At 40.4% G+C, this 24,110-nt stretch overlaps 2 protein-coding genes across 3 annotated transcripts in view; one reads left to right on the top strand and one right to left on the bottom strand.

Annotated features, from left to right (window-relative positions):
• The window catches only part of RANBP6 (RAN binding protein 6), a 292,381-nt gene extending 278,298 nt beyond the window's left edge, over nt 1-14,083 (bottom strand). Inside the window, exon 1 of the mRNA XM_081236225.1 lies at nt 13,975-14,083. The gene's annotated coding sequence lies outside the window, so the exon portion shown is untranslated. The remainder of the gene's footprint in view (nt 1-13,974) is intronic.
• Nucleotides 14,084-17,431: 3,348 nt separating this feature from the next.
• Nucleotides 17,432-24,110, top strand: part of UHRF2 (ubiquitin like with PHD and ring finger domains 2) — a 75,583-nt gene continuing 68,904 nt past the window's right edge. The window contains exons 1-2 of one of the 2 annotated variants that reach the window (XM_081238452.1): nt 17,432-17,917; nt 23,672-23,905. In XM_081238452.1, the coding sequence (XP_081094578.1) occupies nt 17,765-17,917; nt 23,672-23,905 (387 nt within the window). In that variant the 5' untranslated portion in view covers nt 17,432-17,764. The remainder of the gene's footprint in view (nt 17,918-23,671; nt 23,906-24,110) is intronic. The other variant, XM_081238453.1, reaches the window with a different exon arrangement.

Here is a 24,110-nt window from a genome sequence, read left to right as displayed (position 1 = left end):
ATCTTTGTCTGGTTTTGGTATCAGGGTGATGGTGGCTTCATAGAAGGAATTTGGGACTGTTCCTCCTCTTCAGTCTTTTGGAACAGTTTGAGAAGGATAGGTGTAAGTTCTTCTTTGTATGTTTCGTAGAATTCTCCAGTGAAGCAATTCGATCCTGAAGTTTTGTTTGCAGGGAGTTTTTTGTCTTTTTTTTTGTTAATTACAGATTCTATTTCACCTCTAGTGATCAGTCTGTTCAAATTATCTGTTTCTTCTTGACTCAGTTTTAGCAGGCTGTATGTTTCTAGAAACTCATCCATTTCTTCTAGGTTGCCCAATTTGTTGGCATATAACTGCTCATAGTATTATCCTTTGATTTTTTTGTATTTCTGTGGTATCAGTTGTTATTCCTCCTCTTTCATTTCTTATTTTGTTTATTTGGGTCCTCTCTCTTGGTGAGCCTGGCTAGAGGGTTGTCGATTTTATTTATCTTTTCAAAAACCAGCTCTTAGTTTTATTGATCTTTTCTATTGTTTTTTAATCTCTATTTAATTTAGTTTCTCTCTGATGTTTTTATTTCCTTCCTTCTGCTGACTTTGGGTTTTGTTTGTTCTTCTATTTCTAATTCTTTTAGGTGGTAGTTTAGGTTGTTTATTTGAGATTTTTCTTGTTTCCTGAGGAAGACCTGTATCACTATGAACTTCCCTCTTAGAACTGCTTTTGCTGCATCCCATAGATCTGGTAAGATTGGGTTTTCATTTTCATTTGTCATGAGGTATTTTCTCATTTCTTCTTTGATTTCACTATTGACCCATTTTTTTTTAGTAGCATGTTGTTTAGTCTCCATGTGTTCATTCTTTTCCTGTTTTTCTTTCTGTGGTTGATTTCTAGTTTCATACAACTGTGGTCAGAAAAAAATGCTTGAAATAATTTCTATCCTTTAAATTTGTTGAGGCTTGTTTTGTGATCTAGTATGTGATTTATCCTAGAGAATGTTCCATGCACACTTGAAAAGAACGTGTATTCTGCTTTGGTTTTTTTTTGGGGGGGAGGATGTAGTGTCCTGTAGATATCAATTTCATGTAACTTGTCTATTGTGTCATTTAGGACCTCTGTTTTCTTTTTTTCCATTTATTTATTTATTTATTTATTGCTGCATTGGGTCTTCATTGCTGTGCACTGGCTTTCTCTAGTTGCGGTGAGCGGGGGCTACTCTTCATTGCAGTGCGTGGACTTCTCATTGTGATGGCTTCTCTTGTTGTGGAGCATGGGCTCTAGGCGCGCGGGCTGCAGTAGTTGTAGCATGTGGACTCAGTAGTTGTGGCTTGCGGGCTCTAGAGTGCAGGCTCAGTATTTGTGATGCACAGGCTTAGTTGCTCTGTGGCATTTGGAATCTTCCCGGACCATGGCTCGAACCCATATCCCCTGCATTGGCAGGCGGATTCTTAACACTGTGCCACCAGGGAAGTCCAGGACCTCTGTTGCCTATTGAATTTCTGTCTGAATGATTTGTTCATTGATGTCAGTGGGGTATTAAAGTCTCCTACTATTGTTGTGTTATTGTCAATTTCTACCTTTATGTTTGTTGGTATTTGTTTTATAGATTTAGGTGCACCTATACTGAGTGCATATATGTTAACAACTGTAATATTCTCTTCTTATATTGATCCCTTTATCATTATATAATGCCCTTCTTTGTCTTTCTTTATGGCCTTTGTTTTAAAGTCTATTTTGTCTGATATGACTATTGCTACTCCTACTTTCTTATCATTTCTATTTGCATGAAAAAATCTTCTTCCATCCCCTCACTTTCAGTTTGTGTGTGTCTTTCACACTGAAGTGAGTCTCTTGTAGGCAGTATATTATAGGTTCTTGGTTTTTTTTTTTAATGCAATCTGCCATTCTATGTCTTTTGATTGGAGCATTTAGTTCATTGACATTTAAATTAATTATTGATAGGTATGTTCTTATTGTCATTTTAATCCTTCTTTTATAGTTCTTCTTTGCTCATTTCTCCTTTTTGTTTTTCCTTTTGTGGTTTTATGGGTTTCTTTTGTAGTATGCTTGAGTTCCTTTATTTTTGGTTTTTGTGAACCTATTGCATATTTTTGATTTGTGGTTATCATTGAGTTCAAGAATGTTGTGACCCATAACTATATCTACTTGCTTTAAACTGATAACCATTTGAGTTCAAACACATTCTAAAAGATCTTCATTTTTATTCTCCCCTTCCCCACACTTTGTGATTTTGGTGCCATATTTTATATCTTCATGCTTATCCTTTCACTGTTAATTGTAGTTATAATTGCTATTATGACTTATTTTTATTGTATTTTAATCTATGCATTGGCTTATTTAAGTTATCCTCAATCCTCTTATATATGTGTCTTTCCTATTATGATTTTCCCTTTCCTATAGATTCCTGCTTGTTTTCTATTTTGCGAACACCCTTCAATATTTCTGTTATGGTAGGTTTAGTATTGCCGAATTCTTTTAATTTTTTTCTTGTCTGAGAAATTCTTTATCTCTCCTTCTATTCTAAATGATAATCTTTTGGGGTAGAGTATGTTAGGTTGCAGGTTTTACGTTTTCAGGACTTTGAATATATCATGTTACTCCCTGCAATAGGCTTTTATTATTGCTTCATAGACTTTTTTTTTTTTTTTTTTTTTTTTTTGCGGTACGTGGGCCTCTCACTGTTGTGGCCTCTTCCGTTGCGGAGCACAGGCTCCGGACGCACAGGCTCAGTGGCCATGGCTCATGGGCCCAGCCGCTCCATGGCATGTGGGATCTTCCCGGACCGGGACATGAACCCATGTCCCCTGCACCGGCAGGCGGACTCTCAACCACTGTGCCACCAGGGAAGCCCGCTTCATAGACTTTTTTTTTTTTTTTTTTTTTTTTTTTTTTTTTTGTGGTATGCGGGCCTCCCACTGCCGTGGCCTCTCCCGTTGCGGAGCACAGGCTCCCGACGCGCAGGCTCAGTGGCCACGGCTCACGGGCCCAGCCGCTCCACGGCATGCGGGATCCTCCCGGACCGGGGCACGAACCCGCGTCCCCTGCATCGGCAGGCGGACTCTCAACCACTGCGCCACCAGGGAAGCCCTCATAGACTTTTGAAGCACATTTATTTACCAGTGTCAGAGTGGGAAAAAATGAAAAGGGAATGACTTTCTCTTTTGATTTTCATAAGCCATTCTAGAAACGATTAAAGTGAGGCATACAGGTATATAAACATTTCCTTTGTCCCAGAAAACATTGTTGAGCAGCAATAACAAAAATATCTTACCTCGATTTTCAACAAAATTAAGATATTTGCAGTAGACATTATCTGTGGTTATAGTTGCTGGAGAAAAGGAACAGATTGTAAATTTTTCTAACTTGAATTTTGAAAAGTAAATTAAAAATGTCTTTTATATCTATAACTTTATGTGATCATGATATAATATTTTAAACCCTAATGAAAGGTTTGGATTTTCAGAATAGGGAGAATTTCTGAGAATAAGCACACCAAAACTTGCCAGCATGCAAGAGCCACTCCAGATTTGCAGACAAACCAGCCAAGTAACCACAGGCTTCTTCTTTTGCATTCACACATCAGGAAAGCCAAATCAGAACAATTATTTTTCAAAACAATTTGTCTCAGTACACTCTTTTTTTTCTAAAACCAATATCTATTCTTAAGATAAAACATATGTATAGATTCTGTCTCTTTTGGTTATGTATACAAAACTCTTTCTTTTCTCACTACCTATTTTAGAAACTATTAATTTGAATTATTGAGTTCTTTGTTTTTTAAGGAAAACATTTCATTTTAACTATCTAGCTTTAGAAAGCAAAATTCTTTACTTAAGCTATTGTAGGATTTATCTGATCTACTAAAAGGAAAAAGAGCTCTGAAGATAATCTCATCTAGTTTTTTTTCTTTTTTTTTTGGCAAAGTAAAAAAGATCAGATCATTGTATTCTTTCTCACAGCATTTTTTTCTATGCAGTTATTTTTTCTTATCTATTTGCCAGTGAGGTTACTAACACTTTAGATAATTGCATTTTCTAAGATTAACATTCAACATGTGGCTATAATTCATTCAACTCTTAGCAATCTGAGGTTCTACCTGGCTGAAGTAAATTTTAAATTCCTAAATTAGTTCCGGGTTTTTTTTAATAGAATTTCATCCTTTACTTGGGTATTTTGCTATTTGTAATTAGTACTAAATTGTAATCCTAAAAGGAAAATGAATAGTAAGACAATTTTAAGTTCATGGGTGTAGCATTATCCCATAGACTGAATTGTGTCCCCCTCCCCCAGAATTTATCTGTTGAAGTCCTAATCCCCAATGTGACTGTATTTGGAGATAAAGCCTTTAAAGAGGTAACTAAGGTTAAATAGGTCATGAGGGTAAGATTCTAATCCAACATGATATCATTATAAGAAGAGGAGGAAACACCAGGGGTGCACCAACACAGAAAAAAGACCATATGAACACACAGTGAGAAGACAGCTATCTGAAAGCCAAGGAGAGAGGCTTAGGAGAAACCAAACCTGCGGATACCTTGATCTTGGACTTCCATCTCCTAACCGTGAGAAAATAAATTTCATTTGTTTAAGCCACCCAAGTTTGTGGTATTTTCTCATGGCAACACTAGCAAACTAATACAACATCTAAGGCATTTAAATCACCAAGTATTTTTAAGCCACAGATAAATGCCTACAAATGATAATTTAAAAAAAAACCCACAGGAATCTTCCAAACAGTGTAACAGAAAAATAATAAACTGGTTCTATACACAATAGCAAATAGAATGACCACGTTTTAAAGACTACATCATGGACTTCCCTAGTGGCACAGTAGTTAAGAATCCACCTGCCAGTTCAGGGGATATGGGTTCAAGCCATGGTCCAGGAAGATCCCACACGCCATGGAGCAACTAAGCCCACAAGTCACAACTACTGAGCCCGTGCACCACAACTACTGAAGCCTGTGTGCCCAGAGCCTGTGCTCCACAACAAGAGAAGCCACCACAATGAGAAGCCCGCGCGCTGAAACGAAGAGTAGCCCCTGCTTGCCGCAACTAGAGAAAGCCTGTGCACAGCAACGAAGACCCAATGCGACCAAAAGTAAATAAATAAATTTATTTATTAAAAAAATGACTACATCATGGTTGAATTGATTGCTCCAAAACTGAGCCACATTCAGAGTTACCAACTTAATCACCATATATGTATTGGGACTCAGCCCAGAAAAGATACAGGGAAATCATACTTCCTCTGTGCACCACTACTACCTCTCTTATTGCCCTGATTGGACTTCCTGCTTCAAAGGAGACATTCAGGGCACCTGTTCTATTTCTACTTAGATTCCCAAACTAGAGGACATATAAAAACCCTCAAGTAATATTTTAAGAGTTGCTTTTGTAAAGTTACTGAATCCAAAATCTGACAAGGCCATGACCCTGTCTCAATTACATTCACTCTCCTTGAGTTTCTTTTGACCTTTTTGACAATTATAATTCATTTAGCATATATGCTGACTTTGGATAAAGTTGCTGAAGATATGCACCAATTTCAACCACACTCATTTCTAATCCATTATTTTTTCCCCACCGATCTATGAATAATTCAGAATAATTGAAATCCTCAAGGAATATATTTTGAGTACAACCCTACTTTTAAAAATTTGTACCTTGCCTCAATTTGTCCCCATAATTTCATGATATCAGGAAGCTAAATGCAAATGCATTTTGGCTCTTAATTTTCACTTTTTAAAATTATATGCATGGGATATTTCAACACATGAAAAAAATAATCCAATAGCTCGCATTCTTTCCTATCTTCTCATTCACATGTCATTCCAGTCACTTTACCAAAGATCCTACACCACACTGTGAACCAAGTGTCTGCTCGCTCTCATCCACCTTTCCCACTGCAGCCTCACCTCAGGTGGTCTCTCATCCCCTCCTGCATTTGTCCATGCTATAGCAGCTTCTCTGTGGTCACATAACTCCTAACCACCACCTCCACAGTGAGGTTTGGTTCACTTCACTACTGGTGGCCTTGTGAATTCTAGGATCACCATCCTCCCTTCCTACACCCTGTTGTTCCAGTTACATTGGCCCCATGGAGAGGTGAGGTGGTAAGGCTGCACTTCTGTTTACTGCCTTGTCTCTTAATTCCCTCCCCACTGTCCCCAAAACACCACTAACATAAGGCTGCAGAATGGGTACTATGCTTTTCTGAAAAATTGTGGGAAAGACAGAGTGTATTACAATATAGGAAAAAACATAGAACTGGATGCTATATGAACAGAAATAAAGGTCCCCTTGGACCAGCACCTTAGTTCCTAGACTTGCTTCCATGACCCTCCTTCATAGTTCATTTTTACCCTCCTTTTCCCTTCACAGTGTGGTGCTAACCCTACTTTAGAAATATTCTAGTCCCTAACACAGGAGTAACATACTACTCATAAGCTCTGTGCCTTGTATCCCACCTCCACCTAGAGCAATTTATCTGAAGCTGAATGTTTCCCCAAATCTGCATTGTTATATCTAGGATAATAGTCCTTGGGAATCTTCAGCAGAATTTTGGGACTCAAAGCATACACCTTTTCATGAAACCTTTGCTATTTTAGAGGACAGTTATGCCTCCTCACTCCTCCTATGGGAATCTAGTAGAAAACACACATGCACACACATACACATTCATGTGCACACATAGGTGCACCACATGTGTGCACAGAGCATATGCACACACGGTCACACACATGCATATATATTCACATACATGTGTGTATGTACCATACCTTTCCCAAAAAACAGAACAACCCATCTCTTATCAATATTCTTAAGTCAGGAAACTGTAGAACACTTAAGAAGATTTTATTTGTTTGTGTGTGTGTGTGTGTTTGTTTTTGTTTTTTTAAATTTATTTATTTATTTATTTTTGGCTATATTGGGTCTTCATTGTTGTGCACGGGCCTTCTCTAGTTGCGGTGAGTGGGGGCTACTCTTCATTGCAGTGTGCAGGCTTCTCATTGCAGTGGCTTCTCTTGTTTCACAGCACAGGCTCTAGGCACACGGACTTCAGTAGTTGTGGCTCATGGGCTTCAGCAGTTGTGGCTCGCAGGCTCTAGAGCACAGGCTCAGTAGTTGTGGCGCACGGGCTTAGTTGCTCCGCAGCATGTGGGATCTTCCTGGACCAGGGCTTGAACCCGTGTCCCCCGCATTGGCAGGCGGATTCTTATCCACTGCACCACCAGGGAAGCCCTGTGTGTGTGTTTTTTAAGAAGCTTTTAAATTTAGCTTTTCTTTGCTTTTCACCAGATCAAATTCTCATACTGGGCTTTCTCCCTAATTAATCTCTGAAAGAGGAGGAGGAAGAGCAGAAAGCTTTTTAATTTCTCTATACAGATCAACCTGAAGCCAGGGATAAGATTTACATTTTCACTTATGCCACCAACAGATAGAATTTTAAAATCCACTTTTTCTAAGAAGGACATCTATATAATTATGTGTATGTATATTACAATACACATATGGTAAAGTGAATACATCATAAGTGTATAGTTCACTAAATTTTTACATATCTAAACCCTGCTGTGGCCCCTACCCACATCAAAATATAGAATATTATCATCACCCAGAAGTTTTGCTTGTACTCTTCCCAGTCAACACCAGCAATTCCTTTACTCCCCAGAGGTTTCACTTCTAAAAGTATGGATTAAATTTGCATCTCCTTGAACTTTATATAAAGGGAATCATATAGTATGTGCTTTTTGTGCCTGGCTTAATTTAATCAATAATTTTGTGATTCATTCATATTGTGGCTATATTAGTAGTTCATTCTTTTTTATTGCTGTACAGTATTCTATTGTATGTATACACTACACTTTGTTCATCCATTCTCCTATTTATAGACTTTTAGGCAATTTACAATTTGGAGCTATTATAACTAAAGCTACTATGACATTCTTGTACACATTTTGTTGAACATACACACTAATTTCTATGCCCAGATTTCAAATTTGGTTTAATAAATTTGCACTCTCACCAGCAATGTACAAAAGTCCAGCTGCTCTATATTCTTGCTAACACTCAATATTTTCAGTCTTTTATCTTGAGTCCATTCTACCAAGACTTGTGATAAGTTTTAAGAAACTAAATACTGTGGTGATATTCTTAAAAGCAACTTTTATCTTTATGGGTAAAAACCAAAAAAACAATCATTTCTAATGTCTTTCAGATTGTATCATGATATATTCTGCAGGGTCACTCAGGAAATTATTATATATAATTTTGCCTTATCAGGGATTAGATAAAATGATACTGGATCACAAATTTCAGGTAGATCAAAGTTTACGAGCATCAACTGGTCATGTGTCAAAAACATTCAGCCTGTACCAGAACATATATGAAGCACACTTATAGCAATAATCTGTGGTAGACTGAAATATTGGAAGATTGTGAGAAATAGAGTAACAAAGTTACTAAAGCCATAAAAGATTATCGATGGTAATCTATTACGACTAGGACTGGTAAGAGTGATGTTTTAGATTAATTACAAAAATGGCCATAATTATTTCCCTCTCTATCCCTTTGCAATGAATCTTTGCAGCTCCTCCTTTTAAGAAGAGGAGTCAATTTTCCCTCTCCTTGAGTTTCGGCTGGTTTTATGACTTGCTTTGGTCAATAAAACCTGGTGAATTGACCCTGTGCCAATTCCAAGTCTAGGCCTCAAGAGGCCTTGTTGGCTTATACTGGCTCTTGTAGAACCCTGTACATCCACCATGTGAACAAGCCCAGGCTAGACCTATATGGTGCAGTGACAGATCATCTCAGGTAAGGCCATTCTAGATCCAGCCAGCCATCATCTGAGAGAAGAATTATTCAGCTGGGCCTAGCCCAAATTGTTACCACATAGAATAATGAGTTAAATAAATGGCTGTTGTTTTAAGCTTCTAAGCTTTGAGATGGTTTGTTAGGCAGCAAAACCTAACAAATACAAGAAGCATATCTCAAGTACTTGATGGAGAAGGAATTCTTAATTATTATTAGGAGAAATTCACATTTAAATTGCTTCTGAGTCCTGCCAACAGCTGCTGCTGATAGTGGTAGTCAACATTCACTGAATGGTATGTTAAGTACTTACATGTGATATCTCATTTATTCTTACCACAAATCTACTAGGTACCTAATCAATTACAGTTGAGGAAATTGATGTTTGCCTCACATAGTTTACTCCAAAGCTGACTCCAAAGCTGATGCTCTCAACCACTGCATCACCAGCTAAGAGCGAGAAGCTTACACTGACCCAATACTACCTTTCCTGCTCATCTCAATTTACAGACAGCAAATTGATAGCCAAGAAAAGCTATGATTTGTCCAAAGCAGTTCCTTCTAACTCCCAGTCTAATATAGTCTTTTGTTAAAATTCTTTGTAGTCTATAAATTATATTAATGCTTATGATAAAAAATTGTGTTAGTTTGTAAAAGAAAACATGTAGGCTAAATATTCTAGAAAAATTCTCTTTCAACAACCTAGAAGGGATAATAAAATTTCTTCACTGTATGGAAACCTTATAAAATGTAATTTTAATAGTGCAGTTTTGGAAGGAGTGCATTAGATGTACCTGGTTTATTCACATTGTATAAATAACATTTTAGGTACCAGGGAGAAAATGAGAAAATGGGACTGTATTTTTGTAAATATTTCTCGCAATTGTGTTGTAATTTTTTTTGGCTTTACAAAGTTATATTTTAGGTTTTTAATTTGGGGTCTGGGAGTGAGCAGAGAGAAGGCAGACAGTAGATCTTTTTTCAGTTTTGGAAATCCTCTGGGATTTCAAAAGAGGATCAAAATCTGCTTCAAGGGCCTCACAAACATGATTTGCTTTTTGAACTAATAAAACACCAAATAATTTAGCTACATGTAAATTTGCCAAGCAGAAGTTAGCAGTTCATAATTTATCTCCATCTTGAGCTGACAGAACCCCTATTGGAAAGAGTTCCCTCAGGCTCATAAATCCAAAGCCATAAAATGCTTTTTAAAATAACACCAATGCTTCCCATCCCAAATTCTTTATTATCTCAAATCACTAACAAGATCATTTGAAAACCAGAATAAATTCTATTGACTGAATGCGCTCAGATGTTGTGACTAAAACAGAGGAAAGTAACCATTATTGAGTGCCTATGCAATAAAACTTTGTCTCATTTGGTTCTTGTGGCACTATGAGAGGTATTATTATACCCTTTGCAGGTACAAAGATCAAAGCTCAGAGAAATTAAATAAGTCGCCCAATGCCATAATGCTGGTAATGAGAAGAACCCAGATTCAAATTCAGGTCTATCTAATTCTAGAGCCCATGTTCTTTTCGTCATGCTACATAACTTCATTAAATCTGCATTAAACAAACTAATTACTAAATGGATATGGATCAGTTATACAGCATTTCTCACTCATGTAAATCTGCAAAATAATGTCAACATGTGTTTTTAACTGGAAAATGAGGAGTGGGGCGTACCTTTCTATAGAAAGTGTTTTAATGTCAGTAACCTTTCTCCTTCACAGGCAATAATCCTTACAGCTAACTAAATATTATATTAGTGAGATTGAAACTATTTTTTCCTCTAAAATAGTCTAGGAAAAAAATCTATTTTTATCTTAATTTTCTTGTCCTTCTTCATAAATAGTAATAGTTTTGAGGGGTTCAATACCTTAGAACCTAGGAATTTAGATCATAAGAAAATGTACAGCAAAGTTTTTTCTATGCAGAAATTATAACTATCTGTATAAAAGAAGACATGATTTATCTGCCTCCCTGCAAAGAGGAAGTGGGAGGGCATGAAGAAATGATCTCAGGTGAGGTGGGGTAGAATGATGAGGAGAAGTGTCTTTGCCTTTAGAGGCCCTGCATATTATGCAAACTTGTTTCTTTTTTAGGCCCAGCGGCCATGGCCCACGGGCCCAGCCGCTCCGCGGCACGTGGGATCCTCCCGGACCGGGGCACGAACCTGCGTACCCTGCATCAGCAGGCAGACTCTCAATATATATATCAAGATGAGCTATATATCAACATGAGTTAAGTGTCAGAAAAATAATACTGAGTTTAAAAAGTAAGTTTCAGTGTTATAAAGAATCATGTTATACAAAGCTTAAAAAGACCCCAAATTTACTATTGTTTAGAGATACATGTATTAAAAGTATAAAGACAGGCATGACAGTAATAAATAAGACAATGTTTATCTCTTTGGAAAAGGGAGAGAAAGAGGAATGTAAACAGAGAGGGGTTTTAACAATTTGAAATGTTTTATTTCTAAAGCAAGGTGGTGAATACAAAAGTGTCTATTATATTATTCTCTATACCTTTTTTTGTATGACTGATGCATTTCATAACTTGAAAACTCTTGGTTGTACAAAAAAAACAAAAGGAAAAATTAGATGGAGGAGTTATGTTGCAGATTCTACTGCCCCCAGATGGCTGCAACATCTTCCATCCCATATACTCTTACAATGTGGCTTTGACACCACTCCCATCTAGAGGCGGGGTCCCTACCCCTCCCCCTGAAACTGAGTGGGCTTTTGTGAATGTTTTGGTCAAAAGAATATGGTAAAAGTGACACCATGTGACTTTCAAACTAGGCCATAACAAGTGATACAGCTTACACTTTGCTCACTAGAATTCTCACTGTTAAAATCTTCAACTACCATGTAAGCAGCCTGACTGCTTTGAGGCAGCCATGCTGTGAGAAAGTCCAATCCAGGCCAAAGAGAGAGACCACATAGAGAAGTCCTGAAACTTCTTACGGAGAGATGCCTAGCTAGCTCCCTACTGTTCTAGTCCCCATTCTTCCAGTTCTAACTGCATCTGACTGCAACAGCATGACATATTCTGATCCAGAACTCCAGCTTTCCAACTAAGCCATTTCAGAATTCCTGTCCCACAGAAACTGAGAGACAGTAAAATGACTGCTATTTTAAACCTCTAAAATTTGTTTTGCAGAGCAAGTTGTAAATGGAAGTTGAACACTAAATTGACCCCATCATCAGGAAGTTAAACCCTAACAGCCTTCAGTGGAGAAATCTGAGCAAAATTGATCCAAAAGCCCTCAGAAAGATTGAACAATAAGAAGGACCAATCTCAGAAGGCATGTGACTGAAAACAGGAATAAACTGCAGGTGTTTAATGAGACTCCCAGATCCCCACTCCTATTTGAACCATCAGGTATTCCAAAGAACCAGAGCACTCACTGCAAGAAGGATGAGGATCATTCTCTGGACAAAGTGAATGGGGAGGCCTCCAGAGAAATAAAAGACAGATAGCTGAAGGGTAAAGAACACTGGCTAAAGAGGAAGGATATGGGAAATTTAAGCTCTAACCCTGTCACTCATTGATTACATGTCCTTGTCCAAATCATTTTCTCCTTTGTTAAAGAGCTTAGACAGGAATGATCTATGAAGTAGATTTCCACAATAAAAATCTGTGATTCTATTAAAAAAGAGAACACCCTTTAAAATATGGCTAGTTTAAGTAATGGATCACGACATGAAGTGCTTTTTAGTCAATGGAAATTCTAGTTCACTTCTTGTAACATGTAGTTCTTTTAGAAATAGCATTAGAAACTATAATAGAAAACCTCCAGTTAAGGTACTTTTAATGTTTTGTTTTTCCCCAAAAGGGACCAATTAAAAGAGTGTGGGCCTGTGGAAAACTGTATGGAGGTTTCTCAAAAAACTAAAAATACAACTATCATATGACCCAGCAATTCCACTCTTGGGTATTAAAAAAAACCTTCTAATTCAAAAAGATACATGCACCCCAACAATGTTCATAGCAACATTATTTACAATTGCCAAGATATGGAAGCAATCTAAATGTCCACCAACAGATAAATGGATAAAGAAGATGTGAGATATAAATACACACTCACACACACACACACACACATATACACACAGTGGAATATTACTCAGCCATAAAAAAGAATGAAATTTTGCCATTTGCAACAACATGGAGGAACTTGGAGGGTATTAATGCTAAGTGAAATAAGTCAGACAGAGAAAGACAAATACTGTATGATATCACTTATATGTGGAATCTAAAAAAATAACACAAACTAGTGAATATAACAAAAAAGTAACAGACTCACAGATATAGAGAACAAACTAGTGGTTACCACTGGGGAGAGGGTAGGGAGGAGGGACAAAATAGGGGTAGGGGATTAAGAGGTACAAACTACTATGTATAAAATAAATAAGCTACAAGATTATATTGTACAGCACATGGAATATAGCCAACAGTTTATGATAACTATGAATGGAATAGAACCTTTAAAAATTGTGAATCACTATGTTGTATACCTGAAACTTATATAATATTGTACATCAACTATATTTCAATTAAAATAAAAAAGGGGGAAAAAAGAGGCTGTGAGCCAAGGTATAGGGAACTGAAGGAATATGTACGAATCTAGAACTGTAAAAATGTTACAATCCCTAGACCCAAAGAAATAAAAGAAGGGGGCTTCCCTGGTGGTGCAGTGGTTGAGAATCCGCCTGCCAATGCAGGAGACACGGGTTCGAGCCCTGGTCCGGGAAGATCCCACTTACTGTGGAGCAACTAAACCCATGTGCCACAACTACTGAGCCTGTGCTCTACAGCCCGCGAGCCACAACTACTGAGCCCACGTGCTGCAACTACTGAAGCCCGTGCACCTAGAGCCTGTGCTCTGCAACGGGAAGCCAACGCAATGAGAAGCCCGCACACCACAACAAAGAGTAGCCCCCTCTCGCTGCAACTAGAGAAAGCCCGCGTGCAGCAACGAAGACCCAACACAGCCAAAAGTAAATGAAAAAAAAAAAAAAAAGAAAAGAAGGGAGAGGTTACCAGAACATGGAAAAGTGAGTCATGCAGAGCAGGTCACTTTTGGAGGAGTAGTGACTTCCCAGGAAGGCAAGGTGACCTTTCAGGAAGAAAGCCAGGGGAATAAATATACTGACCTCCCTCTCTTCCCATCCTGCAGTTTCCTGTCTGTGCTTCCTCCCCACTGGCCAAACTCAGTTGGAGGCCTGAGAGCACTGACCCCATTGATGTACTCTCTGCCCTTGAACTCCAGGACAGCCAGCCGGTGGAGAGTGGCCCTGGAGGAGCGAAAGGAAGGTAATCATCAAAGATGTGCAGATGAAAAGATGGTAATCAGAACTTTAGAGACCAGATTGAAATTCACTTTACATATATATGTGTGTGTGTGTGTGTGTGTGTGTGTGTGTGTTAACTTTGAGACATTAGTTGGGAAAATGAGATATTCTGAGGGGTGATAAGATTCTAGAATAATTAGTTCCACGATCAATCTTTTATCTTTCTGTTTTGCCTCTTTTAACTTGAACGAATACTGAATCATGACAGATGGCATAAACTTTAGTATTTGCTTCTCATCCATGTAAATAATTCCTCTTTTCTTTCCTTGCTCACATCCAAGTTGTTTCAGCTACATGTCTGGTAATAAGGCATGGTATGTCAGAACTCTGATATTATGGTTTTTGTCAGAGATCTTCTATCTTGTTTTTAAAACTGGGCAGCTTCCTAAGCAGACAACAGCATTGCAGGGGAAGAGAAAACCTTAGTTACAACATGCACTATGTGGAGAAATACGAAGGATGTATTTTGTTACATATAAACTCACTCTTTGCAGTTATTTATAGCCTAAGTAACATACTATTCACAAAAGCTCATGTTTCCAGATGTAATTAATTTGGTCTGCACAGGACAAATGTATCTTTTCTGAGTCTCACAGCTCTAAGCCCTGTCCTGTCAATCATTTGGGATCTACGCTGACTAGATTAACACAAATCCTATACTGTCCCAGTAGATACCCAATTTTGACAGTAGTTTCCCTCCACCACCCGCCCCCCCCCACCAAGAGTTCTCCATGGAAGACCCACCACATTAAGAAGGACAAACTGTCTTATGGGAATGAGTACAGGAGATCTTGACTAGTTCCTCTTTCAGAACTTTTCTACTTCCCTGCAAAACTTTAGACCTGCATTTCCAACTGTCACTTAGATATCTCCATCTAGGTATATTTTGGATGCATTTCAAATGCTACACACTGCAAAGGGAACTCACTGAATTTTCCCAATTTTCTTCCTCTTCTAGTTAAGAGCATCACCATCTACCAAAACCATCATTTAAGTCTCCCAAACTGGAAACTTGGGAATTATTCTTAGCATTCCATTTTCCTCATTACTCATATCCACACATTCTACAAGTCTGATAGGCTTTATTTTCTAGAATACTCTAGAAGCTACCCTTTCTTCTCTCACCCATTGCCACAAATTTCACCAAAACTGACACAATTGCCTCTTCAATAAGCTTTCTGACAGCATCTCCCCCTCCTCTCCTTGTCCCTTAGTTTTTCCCTAAGGCATCCTTCCACATTCCTTCTTCTGTCTTTCCAAAGGCATATTTAATCACAAGAGTGGACTCCTTTAAAAACCTTAGTTTCTCCCTGGGGCCCACAAAATCTACTGCTTTGAATGCTAATATTCACACTGTGTTCTTCTCATTTAGTCAACTTTTCTCTTATATGCAATCTCTTCTGACCTGTTAAAAATGCATACCTCCTGTCTTTGCTTAAGCACTCTATCCTCTTTGGGCATTCTGTACTTAACTAAATCCTCTCCATAATAATAGCACAAAAATAATTTATTGTGTACCAGCAAGGGATAGGCACTATGCTAAACACTCTACACTCATTAGATGTTATAAGCACCATTTTACATTGAGGAAATTGAAGTAAATAATTCGTCCAAGATCACATTTTAAGAAAACAGCAAAACTGGGTTTACAAAAATTCAGGTCTATCTCAATCCGCGAACTGACCACTTAAATGCTGCCTTCATTACAATATACCAGTTAACTCAGGTCAAGTTGTACCCCTATCTTTAAGCTCACAGATCATTCTAGTGCCCCTTCACTCATCTCTAATTGTTGTTTTAACCAACAACACACTATTTAGTATTAAATTACTCTTCAATATTTTCTTTTTCTAAATCTTATCTGAATTGGATTGTAAATTCTTTGTGAGCAGAGAATTAAAAAAAAAAACTTAATATGCCTCCGCAATGGCATAGCATATCCTATAATAGCAAACAGCTATCTTATCGGGGCAGTTTATAAGCATGCTTAATATTTACACATGTAATGAATACTCAATATTTGCTTTACTTAAATTAGGAGCAGACAAGATGAATTATATTTAGAGGATACAGTGAATGTAAAATTTTCAACAAGAGCAGAGACCAAAGTGTGTATCTGTATTCCATTTTTTTCTGTCCCTCCCGTGTTGGGCCATCTTTTTTTTTTTATCATACTACTGGACTTCTCTGTACTTGCAGTTATTTTAAGTGGTTATTACAGAAATGCTGCTCTACCTTTAAGGTAATAATTTCCACCAGCCTGAATAGTCACGTTATGGGTTTTGGCCAATATTAGGTCCAAATCTTATATATATAATTTTTTTCTACCTTCATATGCTCTCTCCCTTCTTATTTAAAATAAGCCCACTGTTAGGTGTGTTAGGTAACCCTGCTCGGACCTATTTCGGAGAATTTATTCCTGGTAGGCTCTCTAGAAGTCCTTCTTCGGAGGTGTGTAATTTTGCATCCTTTAAAAGCGTTTTGCATGACCCCGCAATCCCTTAGGCCAAATGCTCACTAACCCGGAAGGTCCACAAACGGAAACCGCAAGAGGCCCTCCGGGCGGCGGCACCAACGCCGCCATGGCCCGAGGTCCGGTTGTGAGCGCAGCGGGCCCGTAGAGGGCGATCCCAGCCGACCCCGCAGCCTGCAGGCCTAAGGCCGCCACCTCGGCCCAGCGGCGGGAAACCCCAGGAAGCTGGTTTCCGCGCGAAGGCAACATTCGGGCCGGCGGGAAACGAGTTCGCGAAGCAGAAGGGTCCCCAAGGCCTTTCCTGGGTGGCCGGCCCCACCAGGCCGCGTGGCTGGCGGTGTCTGGCTGAGCGCGGTGAAGCGGGTTCATTTCCTTACGTGCTTTCTCACAAATCTAGGCCGCGCCCGCGCGCCCGCACACCGCTTTTCATGATCATACAAGTGCACATCAGAGTTTCTCATCTTTGGTGTGTTTTTGAGACCACAGAACCGAATCGACTAAGCCTGAGGAGTCGCTCGCGCCCTGGGTCGCGAAACCGAGACCAAGGGTGCAACCCATGTGGGCTGCCTTGTAACCGCCAGACACCCGAAGACTAGAGGGCGTGTCCAGGGCCCAGGTGCACGCTGAGGCGCAAGTAAAGGCTCTCGGCGGCCCCGCCCCTCCGCCCCGCCCTCCCCGCACCCGCCCATTTTAGTTCCCTCAGGTCTATAGCCACTTCCCTGGTCGCTTCCTCTTTAAGGCGGAGCCCGGCGTAGATCTCGCGAGATCCGGGTTGGCGCCGTGACCTCCATGTGGGAGCTAGAGCTCTATAAGTAAACACTCCGCGCTGTGCAGACAAGGCTGTTTCCCATTTGTGAGGCGGGGGCTGCGAGAGCAACCGCGCTTCCGACTGGCTCCGGTTTCCTTACCTCCTCAGCTCTCTTAGGTGGTCTCGCGGTCTAGTATTCGCCGCCGCCTGTCGGGCCCGGCGTCTGGTCGGTCTTCCTCGCTTGTGCGCGCGCTCGCCCGCCAGCCGCGGAGAGCCAGAGCAGCCGGGGAAGCGGCGCGGGCCGGGCGGGGCGCGGCGCCCGGAGCGCAGGGGGAGACAAAGCGAAGCCGGCCCCTTCTCCCGAAGCCGAGATGTGGATCCAGGTTCGCACCATCGACGGCTCCCAGACGCGCACCATTGAGGACGTGTCTCGGAAAGCCACAATTGAGGAGCTGCGCGAACGGGTGTGGGCGCTGTTCGACGTGCGGCCCGAGTGCCAGCGCCTCTTCTACCGGGGCAAACAGGTGAGGCGCGCCCACCGCACCCCTCTGGAAGCCCGAGCAAGGCCAGCGGGGCGCCACGGGGTTGCGTGGGCTGGGCGGGCCGGAGGGCTTGGTGCACCGCGCGCGCAGAGCGCACCTAGCTCCACTTCGGGTGGGCAACCCGCGAGGCTCAGAGTGCGGCCCTGGGCCCGCCTACGGGGCCTAGCGGGGTCCTGGCCGGCCCCGTTGCAGGTGCGCTCGGCGGGGGCGCCCCGAGCGCCGAGACCTTACCGCCTTTACCAAGCGGGTCAGCAGCCGCAGGCACAGCCCGCCAGAGCGCCTGGGTTCCCTCGCTTCCCGCGCTTGGTGGGGTCCGGGGCCCGTGGAGGGCGGGGAGGGCAGCGGGCTCTGGCGGCCATGCCGAAGTGCGGGTGGGGAGGGTCGGAGGCCCCCGCTCCCGGCCGCGCTGACCTGGCTCACGGCTCGTATCGCTTCCGTATCTCTGCCGGGCTCCCGGCTCCCAAGTAGGAGGGGAAACATACATTGCTCCCTCTGGGGCACAAGACCCGAAGTCTGCCTCCTTACTGTGGAAGGGATTTGTATATACTGAAGATTCGAAGGGTTTACAGAACTTCTGGCACTCGTTTCCCTCACCTCTTTTCCTAGAATCGAATCTGTCGTGGGACAGATTAGAGACCTGGGCTGAAGAAGCTGTTGATGTAACCAGGGACAGGTTTAAACTGCCCAGTGTTTGCCTAGGGGGTTGTTCGCAGAGTGAAAAGCAGTGTAAAAGATTCGTTTTGTTCTTATTTTTCACCTTCTAACAGACCCCTCACTCAAGCTTTTAACACAGCAATTGGAGCATAGCCAGCGGTACATACTTGAAGGCTGCAAGTGTTTTTTGGCGGTGAGGGTGTCTGTGGGCGTCGCTGGTAGTTGAAAAGTTTAGCCTTGGTCTGGCCCATTGAAGAAGATTTTTCCTACTCACATGGCCTGTACCTAGAGACCCAGACCCATCCTATTTTATTGCCTTTAAAAAAAAAAAAAACGTTAATCCACTGAAGAAGTTGGCATCCTCCAGCTGGTAGATCATAGTTTGGCTCCAATCCCGTGGTTTGAAATAAGTGTAACTCTCTTTGATTTGGTAGAAGTAGCCGTTTTCCTACAGCCAAAGGGTTTGAAAGGAATATTTTTCTCCCCTTCCTAGGCTTACCCTTTCAAAACTGCCCAGAAATTTCAGAGTAACAAGATTACACTCTGAGAAAGAGCCAGGGTTTTTTTTGTTTTCAAGTAAACGATAGCATCTTTGATATGTGTTAGTAGCCAGTTTTATATTGATCTTCTAGTGTTAGACTTGTAAAAACAGCTATTCAATTTAGTTGTAAACTTTGCTTTAGAAATAAATGTATGTGTATTAAACACTATGTAGCTTTATATTGCTATGCCTCCAGTGGCTGACACCTTTTTATCTTTTGATCAAAAGTGAAAAGCATGTAATTAAGTTTATTGAATTTTATTTTCTAGCTAGGAACAATAGTACATGAATTCCTGGGATACTTTGGTGACTTCACCAGAGATAGAAATGAAGCATGAAAATGTATTCCTGGGCGACACCCCTTACAGTCTGATTATCAAATATGATAAAAAGACAATGTACACCTGGCTGTCTTTAGGAAAAGGTAGGGATTGGGATAAATTCAAGGCAACAGGGTACATTTTCAGGAAACCAGGAGGCTATTCCAGGTTCAGGGAAAAACTTGAGGATAACAACATTATGTACCTCCTAGCCCAGGACAGTTGATAACTCCCTACTTTGATTTCACTATAGGGATAAACCAGTAGGAATTAGGAATGGACCTTGGGTGCTGTACTTAGTTGGAGACAGAAGGAAGACATTGCTGAAGCTGTATTTGTTCCTTATGAGCTGACAGGTAGCCATTGCAGTGATTATTATCTCTATTCTCCTTTCCTCTGGTGTCTACAGTCCTTGGACAGGATAGTGTGTCCTACTATTGGATTGGTGTCACAGGGCTGCCCTTATCCTGTAAAATGCCTTTGTGCTTATTAGAAAAAGGCCACCCCTTTGTCAAGATGCCTTACTGCCACATAGTGAAAAATGTCATAAATAAAAACAAATTTACAGTGTCCATGATGTAAATGGTCTCCCCCTTCCCCCCACCTTTGTATGTTAGGTCTGCTGCTTTTAATCCTTGGAAAACATCAGAATCACCTGTGGATATTTATTATAGATGCTCAGCTCACCCCAGAATTGCAGGTGGTTGAATTTAACAAGACCCCATGGGAGACTCTGATGAGCACCAGAGTTTGAAAATGAATGTTGAAGAATAGTCAACCTCATACTAGTTTCTTACTGTTCAAAGTATGGTCCCTGGATCAGCAGGACCAACAGCATTAGCTTCACCTGGGAGCCTCACACCAGACCTACTGAAGTAGAATCTGTATTTTAACAAGGTCCCCAGGTGGTCTGTATGCAAATGAAGCTTGAGAAGCTCTGTAATTATGTGATTCTCTACTTTAGAGAGTTGGAATGGAGAGAGAGCCTCAATTCAGGGCTGTAAGTTCCAGTTAAAGTAGGGTAACCTCATTTGGATATTCTTCTCTGGGAAGTTGAGTTTGCACCCTGGGGGTTGGGGGGTGGTTAAGGAAGAGTTATGTTGGTGGATCTCTTAATCTTTTTGAGAATCCAGAGCTTTTCCTACTTCGAAAGGATTCTCTTCCCTCTTCTCTTTCCTTCCCTGTACCACTGTAGGGACTCTTAGATTGTAGATGTGGGCTATGAACCAGAACTGAAGAAAAACTGAGTAGTTGCCTTTTGCCCCTGGACTCAGTTTTCACATGGAGTACAAAGTAAAAGTGTTTGCCTACTTAAAGGAGAGAGAGAGAGAGAGAGAGAGAGAGAGAGAGAGAGAGAGAGAGAGAGTGTGTGTGTGTGTGTGTGTGTGTGTGTGTGTGTGTGTGTGTGTGTGTGTTACAGTGTATATGCTGTGAAAGTGTAATGCCCTCCACCTGCATCCCTTATCATTAGCCCCTTGGGAATGGCTTCTCTGCCTTCTCAGCCACTGCCAATTGGTGTTTGCTTCCTAGTTTTCCCTTGCATCACTGTTGCCGTTCTTACTGTTACCTGGAATTTCTTCCTTCAACCCAATTCAAGGAAAAAATTCTAGGACTAGTCCTGCCTCTCTAATATTGTAAATTCTGCAGCTCCATCTTCTAGGATGGTAGTTATCAAACATTTTCTGCTGTGAGACATTGATGGACTATAGTTAATTGCATGAAACTCATAGGTGTTTGTAATTTCCAAATTACCCAGTCCTTTTCTCCCCCACTCAGCATACTTTAAGTGCAGGTAATTTCAATCTATATTTTCATTAAATTTGGGAGAATTTTAGTACTTATTCTTATTTTTTTAGCTGTGTAGCTTGCAAGATCTTGGTTCCCTGACCAGGGATCAAACTTGGGCCCTCGGCAGTGAAAGCTCAGACTCCTAAGCACTGGACCGCCAGGGAATTTCCAGTACTTTTAAAATAACATTCCAACAGTCTTCGCAACTCTTCACAATAGCCTAACTCTGTGGAACTTTCAGTGCAGTGAATAATAATCACTGTTTCAGGAAAACTGGGAGGGTACCTATGAATTAGGAAACACTATATAATCTGGGTAAAAGTTGCTATCCTAGCGAGCGTGAGTAATTGAGGAAAAGTGGTTACTTGTTATTGTGGGCCTAATTTCTATTACAGGGCTTCATGCCTTTATATGCTTAGCGCTTCACTATGACTTAAGATACTACTTTTCCTTTCAAACCAAGTCTCACTTTAAGCAGCTTATATTTACTCTGATCACTTCCTAGGAACTAGTCAGGGGGGTTGGGTATAAGAATGCCCCCAGGGTCCCTCTCACTGACACCTCAAATTTCAGTGGAAAAGTGTTTATGGAAATACTTTGGATTTCCAATTATTTCATCACCTTAACAGCTATCTTCATTTTGGGGCATGCCCTCCCTAGCAGTTAATTTGCATGTTCTGTGCTGTTAGTTTTTTCCCTACTTTGAACATGACATTTTTTTGTAGTTCTCATAATGTGCAACAGCTGTATGTTTAATCAAAGTTGTGCTTTTTCAGTTGTTACAGAATTGGTGTGTTCTTACTTGGGGGTGGGGGGGAGGGAAGGGGACGCTGTTGGAGAAAGTCAAAATGAAGGTGGGAATGTGTAGTTTTTTGCTTCTTGAGGTTTTCTGAGGAGTTCAGGATTAGGAGTTCTTGTTTTTTTAATCAGATAAGCCATGTTAACATCCTGTCCCTATAAGGGCTTATCTGCTTACTGACTTGGAAGACTCCTTAGACTTATTTGAAATAAGCATGTTAACTAATCTGTGAGATAATGTCTCATTTAATTCCCCCACTGGAAAATTTGAATTTCTCAATCCCTTGTTCTGTTTAACGGTGTGAACACCTGTAGTGTGCAGGATTGTGCCAAGTTTATTCTTGGACCACTTGAATTAAAGTTAACCTTACCTTGAATATTAGTAAGTTTGTCATTCAAGGACAGATTCTCATTTTCTCTTTGGTTGACTTCTCACATGTGGCTTTATTGTGTTAGAGCTGTGAATGGTGACAGGTATTACATACAAAGAGGGAAGAATGACTAGGGATTAAATTGGTAATGTTTCCGGGGAAATGGTAGTTCTGAACTTCAAGGAGTTTAGAGAAATGGCCAACTAACTTTTATAAAGAAACAAAATGGAGACTTAGTTTCCTAGGGCTTCCGTAACAAAGTACCAAACCCTAGGTGGGTTAGGACAACAAATTGATTGTCCAGCAGTTCTGGAAGCTGTAAGCCAGAACTCAGGTTGTCAGCAGGGCCATGCTATCTCTGGCTCTAAGGAAGAATCCTTCCTTGCTTCCTTTAGCTTCTTGATGTTTGCTAGCAATCCTTGGTGTTCTTGGCTTGTAAATGTGTCACTCCAGTCACGTGGCTGTTTTCTCCCCTTGTGTCCAAATTTAAACTTTTTATAAGGACACCAATCACAATGGATTAGGGCCCACCCTCTTCATCTAGTTTTAACTTGATTACATCTGTAAAGATCCTATTTCCAAATAAATAAGGTCTCATTCTGAGTTACTTAGGATTAGGACTTCACCATATTTGGGAGGAGTTGGGGGTGGGGCTGGTGGACGCCATTCAGACCTTTATAGAGACCTTGCCAAAATATGGGTAAGTTGCAAGATAGTTTATTCACTAGTCATCCTGGAATACTTTTCATAATACAACTTGATCACCTTTACAGAGAACTTTGAGCAAGTTGGAGTAGCATAAGCAAGAATTGTAATTATTCCTGCTTGAATTTTTTTTCTGCTTGATTTTTAAAAATTACTGCTTCAGAAAGATAAAATGATTAAATGTCTTTATGAACACAAGGTCATAAAACAGTTCACTTTCAAAATTCACCTTTCTTGTAGATTCATTAAAATACACAAAACTTGTTGAAGTTTAGAGTTTTTCTGCCTAGGTGATGAGGTCACAGCAGCAGTGATAACATTTTTGGTTTCAGTGGCTGTCAGTTTTCCCTATAGTTGATATAGAATGATTCTTAAGAATTTATTGAGGTCCTGAAAAGATGCTGTCATCAGAGGCCATAGGAATGGCTTCACAATCACTAAATTTCAGTGCTCTGTATTTTATTTTAATAATTTAGCTAGGACATTTGAGTAACTAAGGATGTAGAAAGATTGAGTTTTGAGAGAAGCATTTTAATCTTTTTCTATCCTTTTTTTCTAGTTAGAAAATGGATATACTTTATTTGATTATGATGTTGGACTGAATGATATAATTCAGCTGCTAGTTCGTCCAGACCCTGACCTTCCTAGCACATCTAAACAGACTGATGTACAGGCCAAACCCTGTTCTAATAGTCCACCTAAGGTAAAGAAAACCCCAAGGGTGGGACCTTCCGGTCAGCCGTCTACATCAACTCATGATTTTCTTATTGATCCTGGCATTGGACTATACAAGGTATGTTGTCTTCCTCAGACTTCTGGTTAATTGTGAGAATATAGATATGTTCTCTTCAGAGTGTTGTGAACAATAAAACATTGATTGCTGTTTGAGAGTAAAGATTGGGCTGTTAATATTTTAACTTTTAAAATTAATCTTGAAATACTAGTGAAAGATATATAGGCAAATGTATAAAATGTGTATGTACAGTGCAGAGAATGAT

Source organism: Mesoplodon bidens (genome assembly GCF_964165515.1).
Source record: "Mesoplodon bidens genome assembly, chromosome: 6".
In the NCBI taxonomy this organism is placed as follows: Eukaryota; Metazoa; Chordata; class Mammalia; order Artiodactyla; family Ziphiidae; genus Mesoplodon; species Mesoplodon bidens.
Note: the sequence above shows the minus strand (reverse complement) of the source record. Positions and strands in the feature narration are given on the sequence as shown.